Source organism: Athene cunicularia (assembly GCF_003259725.1).
Source record: "Athene cunicularia isolate RWA chromosome 14 unlocalized genomic scaffold, athCun1 chr14_part1, whole genome shotgun sequence".
NCBI lineage: Eukaryota > Metazoa > Chordata > Aves > Strigiformes > Strigidae > Athene > Athene cunicularia.
Genome location: NW_020799118.1, coordinates 16626848 through 16646980, shown reverse-complemented (window position 1 = coordinate 16646980; position 20133 = coordinate 16626848). Strand labels below are relative to the sequence as shown.

The 20133-nt window shown below is 56.0% G+C and overlaps 1 protein-coding gene across 11 annotated transcripts in view; it reads right to left on the bottom strand.

The window, feature by feature from the left end:
* Window positions 1-20133, bottom strand: part of LOC113485713 (ankyrin repeat and fibronectin type-III domain-containing protein 1-like) — a 255680-nt gene that overhangs the window by 6029 nt on the left and 229518 nt on the right. For 10 of the 11 annotated variants that reach the window (XM_026859096.1, XM_026859100.1, XM_026859099.1 and 7 more), the window contains 13 exons: window positions 10090-10291; window positions 9569-9776; window positions 9073-9267; window positions 8691-8804; window positions 7975-8072; window positions 6464-6554; window positions 4306-4413; window positions 3965-4064; window positions 3223-3355; window positions 1905-2024; window positions 1308-1523; window positions 796-962; window positions 347-497 (listed from right to left, as the gene is read on the bottom strand). In XM_026859096.1, the coding sequence (XP_026714897.1) occupies window positions 347-497; window positions 796-962; window positions 1308-1523; window positions 1905-2024; window positions 3223-3355; window positions 3965-4064; window positions 4306-4413; window positions 6464-6554; window positions 7975-8072; window positions 8691-8804; window positions 9073-9267; window positions 9569-9776; window positions 10090-10291 (1903 nt within the window). Of the gene's footprint in view, window positions 1-346; window positions 498-795; window positions 963-1307; window positions 1524-1904; window positions 2025-3222; window positions 3356-3964; window positions 4065-4305; window positions 4414-6463; window positions 6555-7974; window positions 8073-8690; window positions 8805-9072; window positions 9268-9568; window positions 9777-10089; window positions 10292-12686; window positions 12710-20133 lie in introns of those variants that run through there. The other variant, XM_026859104.1, reaches the window with a different exon arrangement.

The window sequence follows — 20133 nt, the reverse complement described above, 5'->3', positions numbered from 1 at the left end:
TGGCCAGGAACCATCTTGCTTTGGAGAGGCAGAGTTGGGCTGTTTTAGTGCTGCAAGGGCTGAGCCCAGGACCAGACCACATGGCAGGTGATAATGAAAACCCAGATTCACCATTCTTATTTTGGAGGTACAGGTGAAGGGGTAAGACAAACACCCCCTGTGGATGCTGTCTCTGGACAGGCAGATGCTTCAGATGCTGGCTGTCCAACACTTGCCTTCTATTTGCATGGGACTGAAATCTCACCAATGCTCCAGGCCCTCAAAGAAAGACCAGTGGCTGCGGTCCCCTGCCTGCTGCATGGCTCCTTCCCGTCCCTCCTCCCCAGACCTCGGCACCTGCCCATACCTCTTGCAATGGGATGTTGACCAGGGTCATCAGTTCCTTGATGGCCACTTGGAGCTCCTGAAACAAGTGATTCTGGGAGGTCTCAGCCTCTGGCTCTGCAGGAACAGGCTCCTCCATGCTGACCATCTTCTGCAGCCATTCCCACTCCTCCCTGGAGAAGGGAGAGACAGACATGTGAAGGAGGGAGCAAATTGCTATGAGAGCTGTGTTTGGTCAGCTGTTCCTCCCCCAGACAGTGCAGCACCACAAGGGATGCGGGAGCTGCAGAGGTAGAAGGGGACTGTAGTTTGCTCCAGCTCCAGGCTGCCCTGCATGGTGGGCAGCAGGGCTGAGAGGGAATATTACACTGCTGCTAGGAGCCCAAGAACAGAAGCAGGTGATGGGTGTTCTTAGGCTGGATGGGACAGAGGAGCCTGGCTGCCCCGGGGGAGCTGCCCTGCAAGTCCCACCTGGAGATGTTGGGGTTGGAGCGAATCTTGACGTGGCACAGGATGTTGGGGAGCCGCTCTGGCACCAGCACTCGGATCTGATCCACGGCGCTGCAGAGCTTCAAGTAGCCCAGGTAGAGGCCCGGGGAGAGGGCATGGCTGCTCCGCTGGTGGTATGCCAGCTTGTCCTGAGGAGAAAGGATTGCCTGCTGGATTGAGAAAGCCCTTGCAGCAGGGCTCTGTCCTGCCCTCGTGCCAGCTGCTGTGGTACAGCCAGCCCAGCCAGCAGAAGGGGAAGCAGCAGAGCAAGCACAATCCAGTGCTGCTGGGATGAATCTGGCACCAGCCTGACGCCTCCCCTTGAAACAACAGGATTTTTTTCAGGCTGCTTGTGCTCTGCTCCCCCTCTGCCTACAGCCAGGACCAAACTCTTGGTGGCCTGGGCTCTGCCATGGCCTTTCCTGCCCAAGGGGTAGCAGGAGCACTGGTGTTCGCGCAGTGGAGTCCACTGCAGTCCCTTGCTGCAACAGCACCTGGACGGAGATCAGCAGCGTGTCCAGAGCAGTGGGCTCCTCTGGGGAGGACACGGACTTGCGGCTGGTCTGCAGCTTGCAGATGGGAACCCAGCGGACGCTCTCAAAGGTCTGGTTGGTCTTCACCTCCTTCAGGGTGACAATGAGGATGTTGCCCTGTTTGTCTTTAACAGGCTCAAAGAAGACCTGCCCCAGGTCCTGGATGCCCAGCAGCCCCTGCGTGATGGGGTGGGAGAGCAAGAGAAAGCAGATTGTCAGGGGACATCCTTGAGACACACTGTTCTGTGGGTCTGAGCAGCTGGGATGTGACTGGCTACCAGCTACCTGCTGGTAACCAGCCTGCTGGGCAAAGCACCCACCGACAGCCCCCAGGCCCTCTGCTTGAGATTGCCATGAAGCCTGACACCTCATTGCCCTACAGCCCTGGTCTGGCCAGGGAGGATGAGGCACCCAGTCCTGTCACGGACAGAGCCACAGGCAGAACTGGCAGACGCTGGTGTTTTCTTGGGTGCAGCACAACCACATGCTGCTCCCAAGGGACCCCAGCCCACAGTGCCCCCATAAAAGCACTCGCTCCTCCCCTAGGCCCATCCTCACCTGCATTTGTGAGATAGCCAGCAGCATCTTGAAGCGTGTCTGCAGGATGCAGGAGCAGGACGACTGGGAGACAGTAACACACTGCCGCAGCCACAGAATCTCATCCCACATGCACGACACCTGCAGCACACAAAGGAGTTGTCATCACTGGCTAACGCTGCCTGCAGCTGGTTCACGCAAAGATGTTTTGGGGAAATCCATTTGCCTTTCTGTTTGAGCTGGGTTAGGAACATGCATGGGCATATACCACCTCTTAACAGGGGTGTGATTTCCTGTGCCACAAACACCCCAAGATGCCTCCAAAGCCTGTACCCAAGGGAAGCGCCATGCTGTGCCCACCCAGGTATCTGTCTGAGGTGGGTCTGAGACCTGCTTAAGTTTGAGTAGAAGACAGTCAAGAAAAGGAAGAAGACAGCCTCTTCCTCAGTAGATAAGGATGACCCAGCAGAAGATTTTGGCCCTGAGCTGCCCACCTGCCCTTTTACTAAGCCTACTGACAGTGGAGACCAGGCAGCAGCACAGCACCCTGCACATCCTGCTCCGTACAACAGAGGCAGAGCTTTCATGGCAGGATGCTGTGGTGAAGCAGTTAAACAGCCAAGAAGTTGCTGGCATCTCTGTTGAGAGGCAGCACCCACCCATCGTGGCATGCAGCCCGCCCAGCACAGCACCGGTCCATCGCCCACCCGTTGCGGCACGCAGCCTGCCCAGCGCGGCGCCAGGCCATCGCCCACCTTTGGGCTTCCAAGGACTAGGGTGGAAACGCTGTTCTCTGGTGGGTTCTCAGCCCATGCTGAACCCCAAAAAGCTGCAGCGTGTGGGCTGCTGGTGCTGCCAAGCCCCAGTGCCCAAAGGGCAGCAGTGGTGCATGATCCCTGCTCAGCTCACCCTGGCACTTCTGGGCTGCGACTGGCTCTTGGCATCACCCTGGCCCACACTGCCCACAAGGACAGTGGCACAGTGGAGGTCCTGGAGACAACGCCAGGAAGCCCAGGAGTTGCCAAATGTATCATTTGGTGTGAGTAGCTGGAGTAGCTTGTGCTCACTTTGTGCACATGGGGTGTCCCCCCAGTGCTGCTCCCAGCCCTGAATCAGACCCAGACTGCCCTGGAAAAAGCCCCACAGCACCCCATGCATGACAGGCACTGCTGCCTGCACAGACAGTACCAGGGAAGATGCTGCAATGAAGGTGCTCTGCAGATTGTGGTGGCCATTATCTCAGCAGCATCCCGGGTGGTGGCCAGGCAGATAGAGGTGTGTCAGGAGACATGCTGCTGCCATGCCCCAGCGCACAGCACAGGGGCCCTGGGTCACCCACCTTTGTGAACCAGAGAAAATCCTGCATGAGCAGGCAGGAATAGGTGTCATCAATCTCCACCACGGGGATCTGGTCTTCATGGGTCACCAGGATGTTGTCGTCCTTGTAGAAGATGGCTGTCAGGTAGAGGCCCCTGCATGGGAGGGAAGACAGACTTCAGTGTCACCCCCAGACGCCAGCTTCATTTTCCAAAGGGTCTCTCTCCCGAGGACAAAGGAGATGCCCTGCTCCAGGTCTGAGCACCTCTCCAACACCATGTGGCAGAAAAGCCAGTAGAGGAGCAGGAACAGGAACCCAACGCTGCCAGCAGTGCCATCCTGGCTGATGCCACAGCTGATGCCATGGCTGATGCCCAGTCAGCACAAGGGAGGGCGATGGGGCCAGGCCTGTGTGGGAGACATGCTGGGGTGCCTGAAGGCCAAGCATGAGGATGGGTGGTGGGAGGGTGGTGGGGTCTAGAGGAGGGTGGGGTGTTGGGTGATGCTTGGAGATGGTGCAGGAATCAGGGTACAGGCACAGCTCGGCCAGTCAAATGGAAACACCAAGAAGAAACGTTTGATTTCTGGTCAGTGGGACTCATCCCCACTGACACCACAAGGTTGTTCCAGGCAAGGACACATCTCTGAGCACCCCCAGCCCCTGTCTTGCAGGCACAGCTCCCGGCTGCACCCAGGGTGGGTGGGCACCTCTACGGCCTCGCTGGGAGAGTGGCTCTCCACCACCCAATGCACCAGCCTCTCACCGCTTCAGTGTCTTGAGAAACTTGCTGCCGGGGTGGAAGAGGTGCTTGAGGCTCTTGGAGACCGAGTGCTTCCTGCTTTGGGGCTGGTTCTTGCAGGGCTCTGGGGAGCAGAGAGCAGAGAGATGAAGAGCTGCACTGGCAGCCCACGGCACAGCATGCCAACCCAGTGGGAAGGTTCTGCCAAGGGGTCCACTGCCTGAGCTGTCTCCCTGCTATGCTCATCCATGGGATGGATCTATTTCTGGTGCCATCCCAGCCCCATGGACCACATCACAGCCCTGGAGGGGCCTGGATGGATTCCCACACCCCAGCCTCCCCACGGCGCCATGCCGTGTACTCACCATGGCAAACACAGTGCTGATGGATGGTCTTCACCTGGCTCAGCAGATGGTCCAAAGCTTCAGCTTGCCCCCTTCTCCGTGGGGCCCGGCCGTCATACTCCCGCCAGTCTGTGGGGACAAACCAGAATTACTCCCAGCACCCCCTGGCCTGGGGTAAAAGGGGTTCCTGTCCTCTCTTCCTCATGGCACCCCACATGGGTGTCCCACAGGCACAGCATGGCACAGCATGGCATGGCAGCAATTGTGGGTGCTGGGCACTTCTGGGTGGGCTGGGCTTTGGGAGATCCCCTGTTCTGTGCCACTCTCTGCAGGAGCACCCCAGCTCTGCACAGCATCCCATGGCCACTGGGCACCCCACAGTGCAGTGGGGACATGGCGGAAGGAAAGAACAAGGTCGCGTCTGTTGCTGTTGCACTTCACTGGCCTTGAAAAATAAAATTCTTTCCAGTGTCTTCCTCCAGGTCTTCCCCAGAGCTGCAGCCTTCTCCAGGCAAGTGCTGAGAGCTGGGCTCACCTTGGCAAACGCATAAATAAGCTGTTCTGCCAGGTCCACCCATTGTAAGACAGCAGCAGGACTGGGAGCGGGGCTGGGGACCCGCCGACACTTCTACATTAGCTTTACATTAATTGCTTTAAACACCTCCTGTGTCCTGCCTGCTGCTGTTTTCCATGGAAAGTTCAGCTCTGTTAACGTTGGCTGGGGCTCACCACTATTTTTAGGAACTTTAAAAACACCCAGGGAGGTGCCTGACTATATTCTGCTGGGCCAGGGTTCTTTACTGAAGGGAGAAATATTAATGGAGATAAAAATAAATAAAGCCCACTCATGTCTGATTCACTTCAGCTGCTCTCTGTATCAATGCCACATGGATCTTGGTCACGGAGAATGTAACCCATGCAGGGTTACTGTGCCATCACAAAGGGGATTTAAAGTGGGTGCAAACATGACCAACACCCGCTGCCAGGACAGGGTAAAGGCAGGGCAGTGCCACAGGCTTGCTATATGCATTCATATACATGCAAATGTATTTTTGCACCTTTCCATACCGGTGGTAGAGTGCTTGTGTATCTGCACCTAGAGTGACGCATGGCCCTACTGCTGTCCATGCACTGCTTGCGAGCGTGGTGGCAGGGAGCTGCATGCCCACCGCCCTGCTGCCTGCTCGTCAGGACAGGCTCAGCCTCCCCAGGTGCACGTGGAGCTGTTCCTTACACATCTGATAGTGCCGATCCCATGGCACTGCCATGTGGCAGAGACCCATCTTGGGACTGGTGATGAGAGGCAGAGGCCACCTCGGAGGCCACTCAGCCCTTTGGGGCTGCTACTTCCAGTTCTCCCGTCCCGTCCCCCCCCCAGCGCTCTGGGGTGCCTTGTGTGACTTTGCGTGGCTTTTCCCCTCCCACTTGCCCTCATCCCAGTGCGGAGAGGTGACTGCTGGCAGTCCAAAGCTGGTCTCTGGTGGGGGTCATGACCCCATCCCAGCTCAGTGCCAGGGAATGCAGGTCCCTGGGGCTGGGCTGGCTGGGCAAGATCATGTGGTGGCACAGAGAGGGCTCCAAGCCCACTGCCACCCAGGACTGGGACAGCTCTGAGCCCTGGAGGGGCACCTCCAGAGGCCGAGCTGGGGCATCCCACCATGTAACCCCTCACCACGTGTCAACAGTTGTTTTGCACAAGCTTGGCCACTTTGGGGCAGATGTCATTGAGGCGGTAAGGACTGACCTCCCAAAAGCTGCCCTGTGCTGTTAGAAACCTCTGCTAAAAAACCCTGGGAAGTTTTTCATTCCTACAGAGGAGATGGCTGTATTGTTTTCCTTTTAAGTGAAAAAGCAAAACATCCTCTCTCCGAAGTTCCTCCTTAGGATGAGTTGATCCAGGTGGTCTGAAATGGCCCAGCCTTTATGAGGCAGCCAGAAAAATTTCAGGTTGAAAAATTAATATTTGGCAAAACTCCTATCAGCTGGAGGCACCATCCCAGACCCAGAAGCACAGCCCCCCTGCTTGGCTTGAGGCTCCAAATGCTGTCTCTGCTCCTGGGTCCACTGGACCCCACTGCAGCAGTGAGAGGGACCCCTGGATGGCACAGGGAGCTGCTTCCTCCCCCCACCCATCCTGCAGACGGTGCTGGCTCCCGTGGTCATTCCCAGTAGTACTTACTGGAAGGGATGGCGAAAGGGGGCACAGAGGCTTGTGGGGGACCCCAGCCCTTCATGTTGTAGGCAGACACCTGGACGTAGTAAGCTGTGCCCTGCAAGGAAGGAAGCCACTCTCAGCACACCAGCACCTCTCCTGGCTCAGCGTGTGAGGGAAGGAGGATACCCCCAGCTCAGAGCACCAGTGCATCACAAGGAATACTAAACTGGAGCTCACACCCCGAGCCACTGGCTCTGACCTTTCCCAGCTGTACAAAGGTCTTGTTATCAGACAGTAGAGAACCCCCATGGCCTGGGTGGGTGGTTTTGGGAGGGGAGGCAGAGGGAGGATGGGACACTGCAAATGCCTCTTGCCAGGAAATGCTACGGCCCGAAAGACACAGGGCTTCTGCAGCCCGGAGGGTCGGGGTGCTGCCTTCCCGCTGGGATGTGCAAGGATCTGACCCCCGGAGACAGGGAGCTAGCGCAACGTTGTTGAACGCTTGTGGCACAGCGACAGTGATTAAAGGCCTCTGATTAAAACTCAGTCAAGCTGCCAGATGTTGCAAGGCCTCCAGGCACTCATGAAGGCGGACAGGAGCCTGTGAAGCAGCTCTGAAAGCATGATTGATGAGCCCCAGCCAGCTTCTTGCAGCGGTGCTGCTCTGGGCTCCACTCAAGCCCCGTCCTGCCACACACTAGGGCAGCTCTCCCACCCCAGCTCCTGGGCTCCGGCAGCCCTGCCTTGGCTAACCCCCTGTAACTGCATCGAGGGCTTTCCCTGCTCCTCCAGCCAGTGGTCCCTGCCTGCCTGCCCCGGAGCTTCAGCGCTGCGCCTCACTGGGGCAACCCTGACCATCCCAGCATCTTCCTGTGTTCCCATCCCAAGCTCCATCCCACCGCAGCTCCATCTCCAGTGTGTGCTGGGGACAGGACAGCAGTCCCCAGGGAGGGGACAGCTGACAGGCAGCATGGCCCCTGCAGTTCTCAGGGAGATAAAACAGCAGGAAGCCCCAGCCCCAACCAGCCTGTGACCTTGCCAAGCTCCTGGAGATGGAGACAGGGCTGGTCCCCCCTCTTCAATGAGCAACAGGAATGGTGCAAGGGGTCGATCTGTGCAGGTGGCAGAGGAACAAGCCACTGATTTATTGCCCAGGAGGAACACGGGTGGGGATGGGAGTGGGGTGGGGGACAGAGGATAAATCAGGCATTCAATGAATGGACCCATTCTGCCTCTCACTCGAGTCCCCAGGCACCCCGTGTCAGGGGTTTCCCCATTGCGAGGGTGGCCACGGCTGTGCAGGGACAGACAAATGTGTCTCCCAGCCCCACACTCTCAGCTCTGCCCACAGGCTGTGCTGAACATGGCATGCACCATGCCACAATCCTATTTTTCCTGTTCAAAATGACACCCCATGTCCTTCCTGCATCAGCTGCAGGGAATGACCCAATGGCTGCACCGTGGTCAGCGGCTTTTCCCAGCCACGGGTTCTCCACCCACAGCCCAGACCCCTGAGGGGCACCCCAAGAGCTCACCGACACCAGCCCCCGGATGGTGAAGTGCAGGTTCTTCAGCTTGTCAATCACGGCCTCCCCGAGCAGTGGTGAGAAGGTGGGGGAGCAGCTCCACTCCACTGAAAGAAGAGACCCCAATGTGCCCTGTGGCCCTGGAGCAGGGACAGGCTACCAGGGCTGGCTGCAGCATGTTGGGGCCAGCAGATGCAGAGGGACCACGGGTAGCACCACAGCTGGAAGGAGCTGAGCAAAGGCAGGGGAGAGGGGGAACTGCAACAGTGGGGATGGCACAGGGAACTGCAGCCCTCCTTATCAAACTGCGTCAGGCAGGGCCAGCACCTGCAAGCGATGAGTCAGGAGATGGGGATGGAGGAAATCCTCCCAGAAGCCAAAAGTATTTGGTTTAAGTGGGTGAGGGGCACAGGAACAGCAGGATGGGAAAGCCCTGCAGTGGTCAGAAGGCTGGGGTCAAACAAGCCGCACTCTGAGTTCTGCCATGATGTGGTCCAGCTTGGAGCGTTTGAGTGTCAGCTGGGTGGTATCACGGTGTGCAGCCCTGGCTCCCCCACACTCGAGCACAAAGGCAGCTTGATGGGGCTCGGCAGCCCTGCTCATGCCCCTGGCACGCTGGTGGGCTATGTGTGGGCTGAGCAGCCCAGCACAGCCCCTCCAGCACACCCAAAGTGTTTGCCATGGCCGCATGTCCCCCAAACCGGTGGGGGGACCCCAGTCCTTACCTTTGTACTTGGTGACGACAGCTGAGTTGACACTCAGGGGCTCCCAGAAGGTCACCTGCACTGAGGAGCTGCTGGCCACGGAGAGGTGGACATTGGTGGGGGCGTCTGGCACTCCTGGGGACAGAGAGCGCAGGGACCACTACAGCGAGGACGGTCACTCTGAACCCCTCGGTGTCCCTCCTGAGCCTCCCCCTGCACCCAGGCACACATTCCTGGAGTGCTCACTCTCCATGCACCCATACAGGGAGCCCTGGTTACAGGGTGTGGGGATCCTCTGGCAGGTGCTGGTGCAGCCCTGTGCCTGGACTACACACAGCCCTGCTCCTTCCCCCAGCACAGGGGCTGCCCCCCAGGCCCCCCAAGCCCTCCTGCAGGCACTCACGGGCATGCTCAAACCCTGCCTTCATGCGCTTGTAAAGCCGGTATCGCCACTCCCAAGCCTTGAGCTGCTTCTCCTTCTCAGAGCAGTCGGCGTTGGGCGCTTCGTTCACCACCTGTGCTGTCAGCTCGTTGACGCGCTGCTCTGCTTCCCGCACCAGTGTGGAGAGGTGCAGCGAGCGGCTCTCCAGGCTTACAACTGTGGGTTGGGTGGGCATGGCCGTGGATCCCAGGAAGGGAGCCAGGAGGAGTGAAGAAAAAGTGGTTAGGACAAGCCCCGGCTCTGTGGCACCGAGTCCCTACTCCAGGGCCCCATCCCCTCCTCTGTGTCCTGCTCCGGCGCTCCACTCGAGTGCATGGCTCCACTCAAGCCCCTGCTACAGCCTGCACCAGTTTACCAGAGCCCAGTGACTGCCTCCCCACCCAGACCCCACTGCCTGGGGTGTCCCGCTCCACCAGACTGGTGATGGGCATGGCATGGCTCCCCCACACCAACTCACAGTGCGGGCTCTCCTTTGCTCCTGCCTGCAGCAGGGCCCTGGCGATGGGCGTGTTGTTGGTCATGATGGCGATGTCCAGGGGCAGCAGCCCCTCACTGTTGGGGGTGTTGAGGTCCAGTTCCTCGGGGCTGTATTGCTTCAGCAGCTCCTGGACCCTGTCTAGGTCCTGCAGCTCCACAGCCTCAAAGAGGGCAGCATTGCTCTGGAACTGGACAGAGGGAGAAATGCAGGTTGCATGTGACCTCTTCCACTCCACCCAACACCCCAGCCCTTCACCAGCACCCGACAAACCCAAACAGGGTGGGGTGCCCTGGTGCCAGGGGATTAGGAGCATTGTCCCTTTGCAACACAGCCAGATGATGCTGAGCAACACTCGGACCAGCTCCAGGTGAACCTGCTGCGGGGCAGCTTCACAACACACTCTTGGGCTTCCACTCAGGTGTCAGCATCACCCACACACCGACCCTCCATCCCTGTCTTCCCAGCCATGGCAGTGCTGGATGGAGCCAGTGGGCACTGACCAGGTAGGACTTGCGGAGCTTCTCCTTCTCGCCCCGTCCTGCCAGGCTGCCCTCGTCGAAGGATGTGTAGTTGACACGAAATTTCCCCGACAGGTTTCGGTAGAGCCTCTTGGCTGCATTTGGTGAGGAAGGGCCCGGCGGCTTCCTGGCCTGTGCCAGCTGCAAGTCCCGCATCTGCTGTGTCATTTTAGGGGAGGATGACCTGGGAAAGAGCAAGGTGTGGGAAAATGAGGCATGGAGGATGTGACAGAAAAGCAGAGGCTTATCTGCAGCATCAGGACTGAGGCACAACCCAGTAGATGCCAGGGGAGCACTGATGTTAGAGGCTGCAAGGCAGATACCAGTGCCAGCAATGCCCTCACCCATCTGTTATCAGCTGAGGCCAGTCCATTCCTCCTTCCAGGGCTGGCCCTGCTGGGTCGCCAGGGGCTCCTACAAACCCTGCAGGTGAGACATTTCCTTCCAGACACAAGGGTCAGTCTGGTGCCACACTGCCCTTAAGCCTGGATGCCCCAAGTAACCTCAGGCTCAATTGCTCAGCTCTGCAACTGGTCCCCATCCATTATACCAGGGAAGCCTCTCCTTACTCCCAGTTGCCACCATCTGACTCCTACAGAAATGGGCTGCCCCATCCAGGGCTGCCCAGATCTCCTTGGCAGTGGGGGCCACAGGGATGGACAGCCCCCCAGCCCCGAGCTGGGTGAGTGCTGCCCACCATGAAGTTGGCTTGGGATGACCTCGTGCACCCTCTCCACATCCATCCTTCCAGCAGGAACCTGTCTCCTGCACTTATCACTGTTCACAGCCCTCTGAGAACTTAACTCCAGCAAAAGGCACCCTCTGAAAGCAAAGTGAGAGCAGGCAATGGACAAAAGGCTACTTCTACGGACAATGCCAGGCTCTGATGGGGATCACTGACCCCCAATCTCCTGCTCACCAGTAGACCCAGGCTCCATAGCTGCTCCTCACCTTCTCCATCCACATTGATTAACCCACAAAATCTTCTCTACTCTGATTTTGATTTATACTTTAAATAACCATAATAAATATGTACAAGTCACTATGAAACTGATATTTTGTCTTGGATTCACAGAGGGGGAGCTGCCCCTCTCCCTGCAGCTGTGACCCTCATGTCCCACCTAAGACTTCATCCCCACAGGGCAAAGTCCCCGGTTTCAGCGCAAGCGTGGCCTTGCTGCTGCATGGGCTTTTGCCCATGAGTCATCCCTTAAAGCACTGAGGGTTTTCACTGGCGTCAAACATCTGATCCCCTCCTTGCCGTAGCCCATGGCACAGTTCCCAGACAGGAGCAACAGGTCTAAAGAGCATTTAGCGCAGCTATGCTTAACACAGTTTCTCTCAGTTTTGACCTCATACCCCTGTGTATAAGGTCAGATATTTAGGGGTAAAGCCTTCTCCATATCATTTTATTGGTTAAATATCAAGCAAGGGGTAAGCTTGATAAAAAGCATGACAGTTGTCTAGAAGGTCATGCCAAAATCTACTGCGAGGCTGTGCCTGGGTTGATGATGTTTATAAAGCCATCATCAGGAGGCAGGATATTAATAACAACCTTGCTATGTGCTCTTCATCGTCCTGATTTCAGATTAGGTGCAGTGGGCTGCAGAAGGCCTTTAATGATTTTACCTTTTATTACTGTGATATTTAAAAGCAGAAAATAATGGGGAGGTTGGCTCCTGCCAATAACTCATCTCACTGGCTTCAGCCTACAGATTTAGAGGTCTCGAGCGTGGCCCAAGCTGCAGTGTCAAGTTTCTGCCCTGGATTTCTCCAGGGATGGGTGTTATCTGAACATTGGGCTTTATGGACTGGACAGACAGTGAACAGCAGCCACGTGAGCTTCAGGTGCTGAGACACTCCTAGGCAACCTTGTGGAGGTTGGTGAGATCTGTGCAGCTGGGTCCTGCTGGTTCTGGTGGGGAGGAGGGAGAGCAGGTCTCCACCAGGAGAGCATCACCATGCGGGAAGAGACCTGCTCAACACAGGGCTCACCGGGACCTACCCAGCTCTGGACACAGAGTCCTCAGCTTACAGCTGTGGCAGCCCAAGCACACTGTGTTTCATCATGGACACGGAGCAACTCCTGGCACAGCCACTACGGAAGGCTTCTGATGCCAAGGGCTCCACACACAGCACATACAAGCCTCTACAGATGGCAAGTACAAGATCCCAGATATCAAAGGAGCAGAAAAGCATCACACAGCTCTGCTGTCACTGGTGGACAGAAATTAAGAGAGAAAAGCCATCCATGCCTGTGCAGGCAGGGCACTCTGGCAACCAGGAAGGCAGGTCCTGACCCACAGACCAAGCCCGAGAAGCAAAGTGCTATACCACATACTTAGGAAAGAGAAATAACCAACTTAAGAGACTCTCCAGCAAAACCTTGCCCTTTCTCTTTTAAGACCTCTCTGCTGCTCCAGTCCTCCTCTCTTCACCTCCAGCTGCTGCCCAGAGGTGAAGATGGCTCCTCTAGCAGGCTTGTCAGCGAGATGCCTAATTGTACTGTGGTTCCCCTTCAACCAAGGAGGCAGCAAAGCTCTCCCACATCAAGAAGGGAAGGAAGACCCCAGAAGTACCTCTCTGGAAGCTGGAGTAGATCCTGTTGTAAGAGATCCCTGCTCCATCCATGCCTGCAGAATCAAGGTTTTAAAAAGGAGTGGTGCTTTGGAGCAAAAGCACGTTTTCTGCCAATCAAAATAGATGGCAAATGACCCAGTACAGGCAGACTGCACAATTTGGAGGAAGTTCTCTCAGAGATGGTAGAACCAGAGACGACACAAAGAAATTTCTCCCTATTTTCCCTCACCTGATTTGCTTTTAATGAGAAGAGATGGAAATTATTCAGAGCTCAGGAGTGAGTGAACATCTATCTATATTAAACCGGGTGCCCCAAAGATAAAAGAGTTTCCTGCCCTGTGGTTATGAGTCATCTGGACTCAGTGAAATAGTCTTGATTTATCTAGAGCTAAACTTTGCAGTGGAGCAACTGATAGCTGAAAACAACACCCACGGATGTCATGCCCTCAAGGTATGACCAGCCAACACCATCTCTTCCTGACTGTAAAGCCCCGTCCTGCAGGGAGGAGGTCCCATCTCCTCTGCCTTTATGACTTCAATGCATCCGAACTAGATTTATCTCAACCACAATCAGTTTTTGTTGCTACCTACCTACTGCAAACACCACAGCAGGGTATGGGTACTTGGCTTGCCCTAGCAGTTCAGTTTTTTGGCCGTGTGATGTGTTTGTGACCATCAGGGAGGTGGAGTGGACATCAGTGTCATAAATCCACATACCAGCAAACTCCATCACTCTCTCCATGGAAAGGCTGAGGTTCTGCGAAAGGATGCATTAGGGCTGGCCAGACTCATCTCATGAAACCAATGTAATCAGGATTTTTTTTTTTTTTTTATTTTTTTTTTTAAGCACATGAGGGTGGATGTGCATAAGACAACTTCATTTTATCCTTCCTTCTACAATGAACATGAGAAAATCCATTGGGTAAGTTTATAACATTGTGGTTTCTGCATATTCTAGGTTTTAATGTTTCCAACACTGCACATCTTGGCCTAGTAAACAGTGTTAATAATTATTGTAATTATATGATTTTAAGTGCGTTTTGTTTAAGGGCGTAGCCTCTCTGAGCCTCCAGCAGAGAACCAGTCCATGTCAGAAAGGGCTGCTCCCTCCCGCTGGCGGAGCCCAGACCCCGGGCTGGCTGGAAGGAGCCTTGCCCACCCCGAGCCCAGCAGGACCATTCCCCAGGCACCCACAGGGATGGCACCACCAGACATGCAAACCCCAGGGTAACTTCATCCTCCCTGCCGCCATGCACTTCCGTCTCAGGGTCAGAGGCTGGAGGTACGTGGCCAAGCAGGCAATGACCATCCTGCCCAGAGCCCACCTGACACGGCTGTTGGGGACCACAGTGGCCATTCCATGCCACCTCCCACCAGTGGAAGCCTGGGCTGTGACAAGGCTCATGTGCAAGCAATGCTGTCACTGGTGGCAATGACCTTCCAGCCAAAAACCAAGGCTGCCTGGTCCCTGCCACCCCCCATGCCAGCCGTGAAAGTATTAGCTCAGGGGTGCTGCCCGTGCTGGCGGCAAGAGGGCAGACACCAGGCACAGCGGCAGACATGAGCTCAGTGCCTCGCTCCTGTCCTCGGGGTTGGTGTGGGTGGTTGTCACTTCAGGAATCTGATCCTCACCGTCTGCAGCCTCATGGTGCAGAGAGGGAAGGCACGGGGCTCTGTGCACGAGAAAAAATGAACCCAAAGGATGGAGAATAAAAGGTGTCAGTGCTTTGAAAGGTCGAGGCTTGGGGTGGGGAGAAGGACTGGGTCCTTGCAAAGCTCGCTGTAGCCTGATGGTGCTGTGGATGTCAGTGGTATGTTAGCACAAGCTGCTAAGGATGCTTTCCTGAACTGTGATCCAATTCAGTCCATAGTGATATCCAAAAAATGAACAGGCGAGGGACAGGAAAAGCCTAAAAAACTGTTATCAGGGAGAGCCAACCCAACCCAGCCATCGTCACGCCAAACTGGGAGCTTGCATTAAGAGATCAGCTGGCAAGATCAACATACAGGCTGTTTCCAAAGAAATCTGAGCGTGAGGGGTCTTCTCATTTGAGTACACTTGGCCATGCTCACCCTTGGCACGTGCAGGAAATCCCACACTATAGCTACAAACACTCAGGCACTGAATACTCTACAGCAGAGTCCACTCGAGCTCCTAAAACGCAAAGGAGTTCCTCTCGGCTCATGGGGACATGAACCAGAAGTGCAGTGTCCAGTATGAAGAGGAGCTGCTCCTGCACTCACATTTTCCATTCTTTCTGCCTGAGTATAAGCAATTTTTCAGGACTGGGGAAATCAAGGCTGGATCCAAAATGGAGCACAAGTAGGGGAGCCTTTCCAAAAGAGTGGGATTTCATAACCCACCAAAAGGCACACTCAAAGCTAAGACAAAATGCCATGATTAGTATCCCTGCAAAGCAGCAGGACTTATGGGAGCAGCCTGCATACCAGTTACCCACCCCGAGGTGTATGGACCTCAAAGGTATTTAAATACTGTGTGGCGACCTGGCCATGCAAAGATGGAGCTCAACACTTGGGCTCTGCAGAAACATCTGCGTGCCTGGAAAATGCACTTGCTTAGTGAAACCTGGGTCCAGGGAAAGGCACCAAACCAGATCCAGGGCTTTGTTTGTTTCCTACAGATTTTTTCTTTTTTCCCCACTTGGCAAACCTGCTGGGTTTTGTTTTGAGTGGAGCTGAAACGAGTGTGTCTCTTTTGTTTAGCAATAACAACTAACTTATATAGATCCTGCTCCTGCCAGTACATTTTTGTTTGAGCTCCAGAAGCCCAGTGCTTGGAGGAGCTGTGTGGTGCAAGGCCAGGAGATGCTGCACAGCACCCAGGTTGCTGCAGAGCCTCCTGAGCATCAGACACTGGTTTGGCAATGCTGGTATGGCTGCACATTGCCTCTGCTGTCTCCATACCATGCATGTAGGCACTTCTTGAAGAGCTCACCACCCAAGGTAGCAGAGAGCGGACCCCATGGCCACAGAGCCCACCGCATCATGGCATGGTATTGGCTTTGAAAGCTGACACACAGCAGCTCAGTACCTGAATAAGTTGAAGGAGAAGAGCACACCCTGGGTGAGATCTACAGCATCCAGAGCTCTGCACCTCTGCAGGGGAAGGAATGGAGGGTTCCCTCTTGGGAGCAAGAGGGAGTCAGCGTCACACGTCTCACTGTCCAGGCTGTTTTCTGTATCAGAAGGCTTTTGCATCCCTAGGGGAACACACCCTGGGAGCACAGCAGCTGCAGTGTGCGGTGAGGACCCTCGGGCACCAGCCCTCGCGCGGCTGCCAGAGGGGCCATGGCAGCAGGGAAGCACGTGGGATGGACACGCGATGTGCCACATCGTGGGGCTGGTTGGTAAGCCGGCAGTGTCTTCCCAAGGCACAGCCACGTCCCCTGGTGCAGTACAGCAGGGAAGAGCTTGCCCGCACAGCTCGCTCCCACCACACCTCCCTTCTAAATCACAGGCTCTGAATCTGGGAGAGACGAAGACTTCAGGACTCCAAGAGGGGTTTGGAGCCAACCAAGTAGATCACTTGCTGACAGTCTGTGGAGGCCTCCCATAAAATACCCCATTTTTTTTCAGTATGTTTGGGGAAGGAAGGGAGCAGAGGCGCTTGAGCAAAATCTGCTGCAGCATGATGATGATGCTTCTTTCATTTTTTTTTCAATTCAGCATCCTGATCACTGTTTTCAAGTGAGCCCAGAAGGAGCCTGTGGCTCAATCCACATTAAAATATGACCAAAATCAGACTCAGTTCCTCGGTCCGCCATGTCTGCCCTCACAGTGGGGACTGCTGTCACACACATGCTGCTGTCACAAAGTGGCACTGTCCTGGTCATGCCCACACATGCACATCCCCCCTGGGCAGCCCCTGTTCTGCCTGCACACACACTTCACTCAGCATTGTCAAGACACTGGGGCACGTCTCCTTGGGGACTGTGATAAGGAACAGTGTGCAGTGGATGGCTCTCTAGCCAAGGCAGATGATGCTGACAGTACCACCAGCCCGTGAGCAGCAGCCCTGAGCTGCTCAGCCTGGCACAGCCTTGCTCCTGGCACCCCAAGCCATCCCTTGAGGGAGGGGAAACATAAAGTCTCATGAGGTTTACACAGGCTCTGTCTGCAAACCAGGGTCTGGAAGGAGATGCTGGAGGGAAGAAGCAACATCCACGTAAGGCCCTCAGTTCTGCACCTCAGTCCAGCTCTGCTGGCTTCTCTGCCTTCATGAGGATTTACCCCAGCAGAAAAAACGCTTTTCTGCTTTTGTAATACCAAATTTCCATGGGATCAAGCTCAGTGTGTATGTGCAGTACAGACCGAGGGTGTCCCTGCCTGGAGAGGTTCAGGAGCCACTGCTTGGGGTGCATCATTGCCCTGTCACCAGCACCACTTGTCCCTGGGGCACCTCCCAATGCCAAAAGCCCCCAGTCCCTCCCCACCAGCTTGGGCACTTGGGGATGCCAGATCTGCTGGCAGGAGCTCTGCTCAGCCCTGGGCTCCCACCTCCCAGTCAGGGTAAACCCTCCTCACTGGGCTCCCCACAATGCCAGCCTTTAATTGCTGCTTGACATTAAGTATCTGAGCAAGGAAGTCTTGGGTAAATGTTCTTGCTATGGGAACACACAGTGCTGAGTCTCTTTAATTACATTGTTTTTGTTTGGCTTTTTTTATTAGTTGTGCTGTGGCTTCCCCTCCCTGACAGGCCAGCAAAGCGCACGCTAAATATGGCCTGGTTTAATGTCCGCTGTGAAACCCGAACCGCGGCACCAGACTGGCTGGACTCGGTGCAAGCCAGGGTTACGTGGGACACGCATTCCAGCCGCTGTGGTCCTGCTCCGGCCCCTCGCCCCCCCGTCCTGCCATAGAAGCAGCTCTGCACAACCACCATGCTCCAAAACACCTATGCAACCTCCTCCTCCTCACCCCACTAAATCCTGCTGGGGACACAGCGTAACCCTTTACTCCACTGACCCCAAGCTGACCCATCTCCACTGTACCCATCACTTCCACACTGGTCTCCATCCCACCCCATCTCCATCATACCCATCATTTCTGCATGGGCCTCCCTCCCAGAGCGCCCTGCCCCACACCTGCGCAGCCCACCTCCAGGCTGCCCCTCGGGGCCGAAGAGCCCTCTTCCCACCGGCCACACCGCTTTCATCTTCCTCTGCCCCCCTTGTTATTTTAAAGGCATTCCAGAGGATGCTGTCAGGCTTGGATGTGGTTTGGTTGGGTTGTTTGTTTTCGTACTGGAGGTTTTATGATCGCATTGGGAACAAGCCCTAATTGAGCTGCAATTCGAATTGCAGTCCGTGGGTATTTGTTTCATTTTTGGAAGGGCTTAAACGGCAGCGCAGCTTAGGCTGGAGAACGCATTTGGTTTTAACTGGAACCTGATGGAGACAGGACCGAGCAGGATGGGCTGTCCTGAGCCATGACCAAAGCTGATGGGGAAGCCCTGCACAACTGCCCTGGTGCCAGGTACCCACCACAGCAACAGGCAGCACCGGGTGTGACCACAGCCCTGTGACCATCGGAAAACCCTGCTCCTGCCAGGCAGGAGGCAGACGGAGCCAGTCCTCTGGTGCCAAGAGCCAAGTACGCAGCTCTGAGGCCTGGCTCAGTTGGGGCTTGCAGCCACCCTGCAAACCTCTGTGCCCCCTGCAAAGCCCTGTCCTCTCCAAACCCCTGTGCCCTGCAAACCGCTGCCTTCTGCAAGCCCCTGTGCCCTGCAGACCCCAGCGTCCTGCAATGCCCTGCACATCCCTGCCCCCTACGAGATGCTGCCCCCTGCAAACCTCTGCCCTGCAGGGTCTGTGACCTTGTGCTCACCCAGCACCCCAGAGAAGGAGCTCAGCACCCCTGCCCAGGCCACTCAGGGGCTGGCTGGGTGCTCCTTGCTTGAGTCGGGAGCTGCCTCCTGACCTGAGCTGCTCACAGGGACCACGCAGCAGAAATGGACAGGACCTAAAGGTCAGCACCCAAACTGCCCTTCACAGGATCTACGTCGGTGTCAACTTCTGCTGACCATGCCCTGTGCCTACTGCCAGAACTAGCAGTTCAGCCCCAGCACCCAAAATGTGCCTGATGCTTCTGGCACCCACAACCAGCTGGATCTTTGCAGGTAGAGACGGGAGGACAGACAGACTTCCGAAGTACAGAGGGACCAGCTGAGCACCTGCTCGGCACTGCAGTGGCGCTTCCTCCCGTCCTTCCAGGATCTTACAAGCCCGGATGCTGGAACAGGTCAACAGTGCTCTGGAAGACACCTCTGACCTGCTGGCACCACTCCGGCTAAATCAGACTTCCGCATATTAAAAGCGGATGAGCAGCAGAGACTCACTGCCTCTCTTTCAGGAAGAAATCCTATCCCGGCTTGGCCTGCCAGGAACAAGCACCGCTCTGTGCCACAGATGCATGTGTGCAAACTCTTCTCGGGGGTATCAAATGCAGAAGCTGAGTCATACGACGCCTGGTCTCAAAGATCACTGAAGGCAAAAGGAGGGAGAAAAAGATCTCTGGGGTTGCAGGGCCCCAGCTTGGACCCAGCTGGAGCATAAGGACGATTATCAGTGCGGGGATGCTCAGCCATGTGGCCAGGGCCCATCTGCCATGCTGGGAGGAGTGAGAAGGGATGTAAGACCATGTCCATCTAAGCTTGGTCCTGTCCCCTTGCTTGGGCCTGACACCCCACTTCTTGGAAGTGAGTGGGGCTGGCTGAGGGCAAAGCTGCTGTGTCAACCCCAGCCTGTGCAGTGGCTGCATCTGAATGCTGTCCTGATGGGAGAAAAGGCCTTAGGGGACAGGATGGCATTGTCCCAACTCCTATGAGGGCTGCTGCTATGTATCCACACCCCAGAAAAATGCCTGGGACTCCCCAGGAGCCAGGAGGAAGCACTAACTTGTCTTCCCCCATGACGGCTTGAGTGTATGTGGGAGGGATGCTCTGTATTTCAGCATAGCCTTGCACCAGGGTAGCAAACCACACTGCTTCCCTCTCACCCCTGCTGAGACCCACTGGGGTTCTCCCCGGTAAGACTGGCTCCTCCATGCTGTTGTGCCTCACTCCTGGGATGGTGGGGCTCTGCAGTACTCACACACCCAGGCCTGCTGCTATGGTTCAAGCACTGGCTCAGCTCCCCACTCTGCTGGAAACAGGGTTCCCAGGAGCTGCATCCCCACCGCCTGGCCCTGAGGCTGCAGCTCACCCTGGCATGGGGCACAGCCACATGCCATGGGGGCTGAGACCTACAGACTCATCACAGCAGTGAGAGGCAATCAATTTGAACCCAGACTTGCGGGGATGACAAGCAAATCCTTTACCCTCCTGCGCCACCTGGTGCCACCAGGAAGAATATGCTAGTGAGAGCTGGCTTTCCTGAGAAACCACGTCTTCTCCAAAACCATGAAATTGTAGAAAGTTGGCCCAAG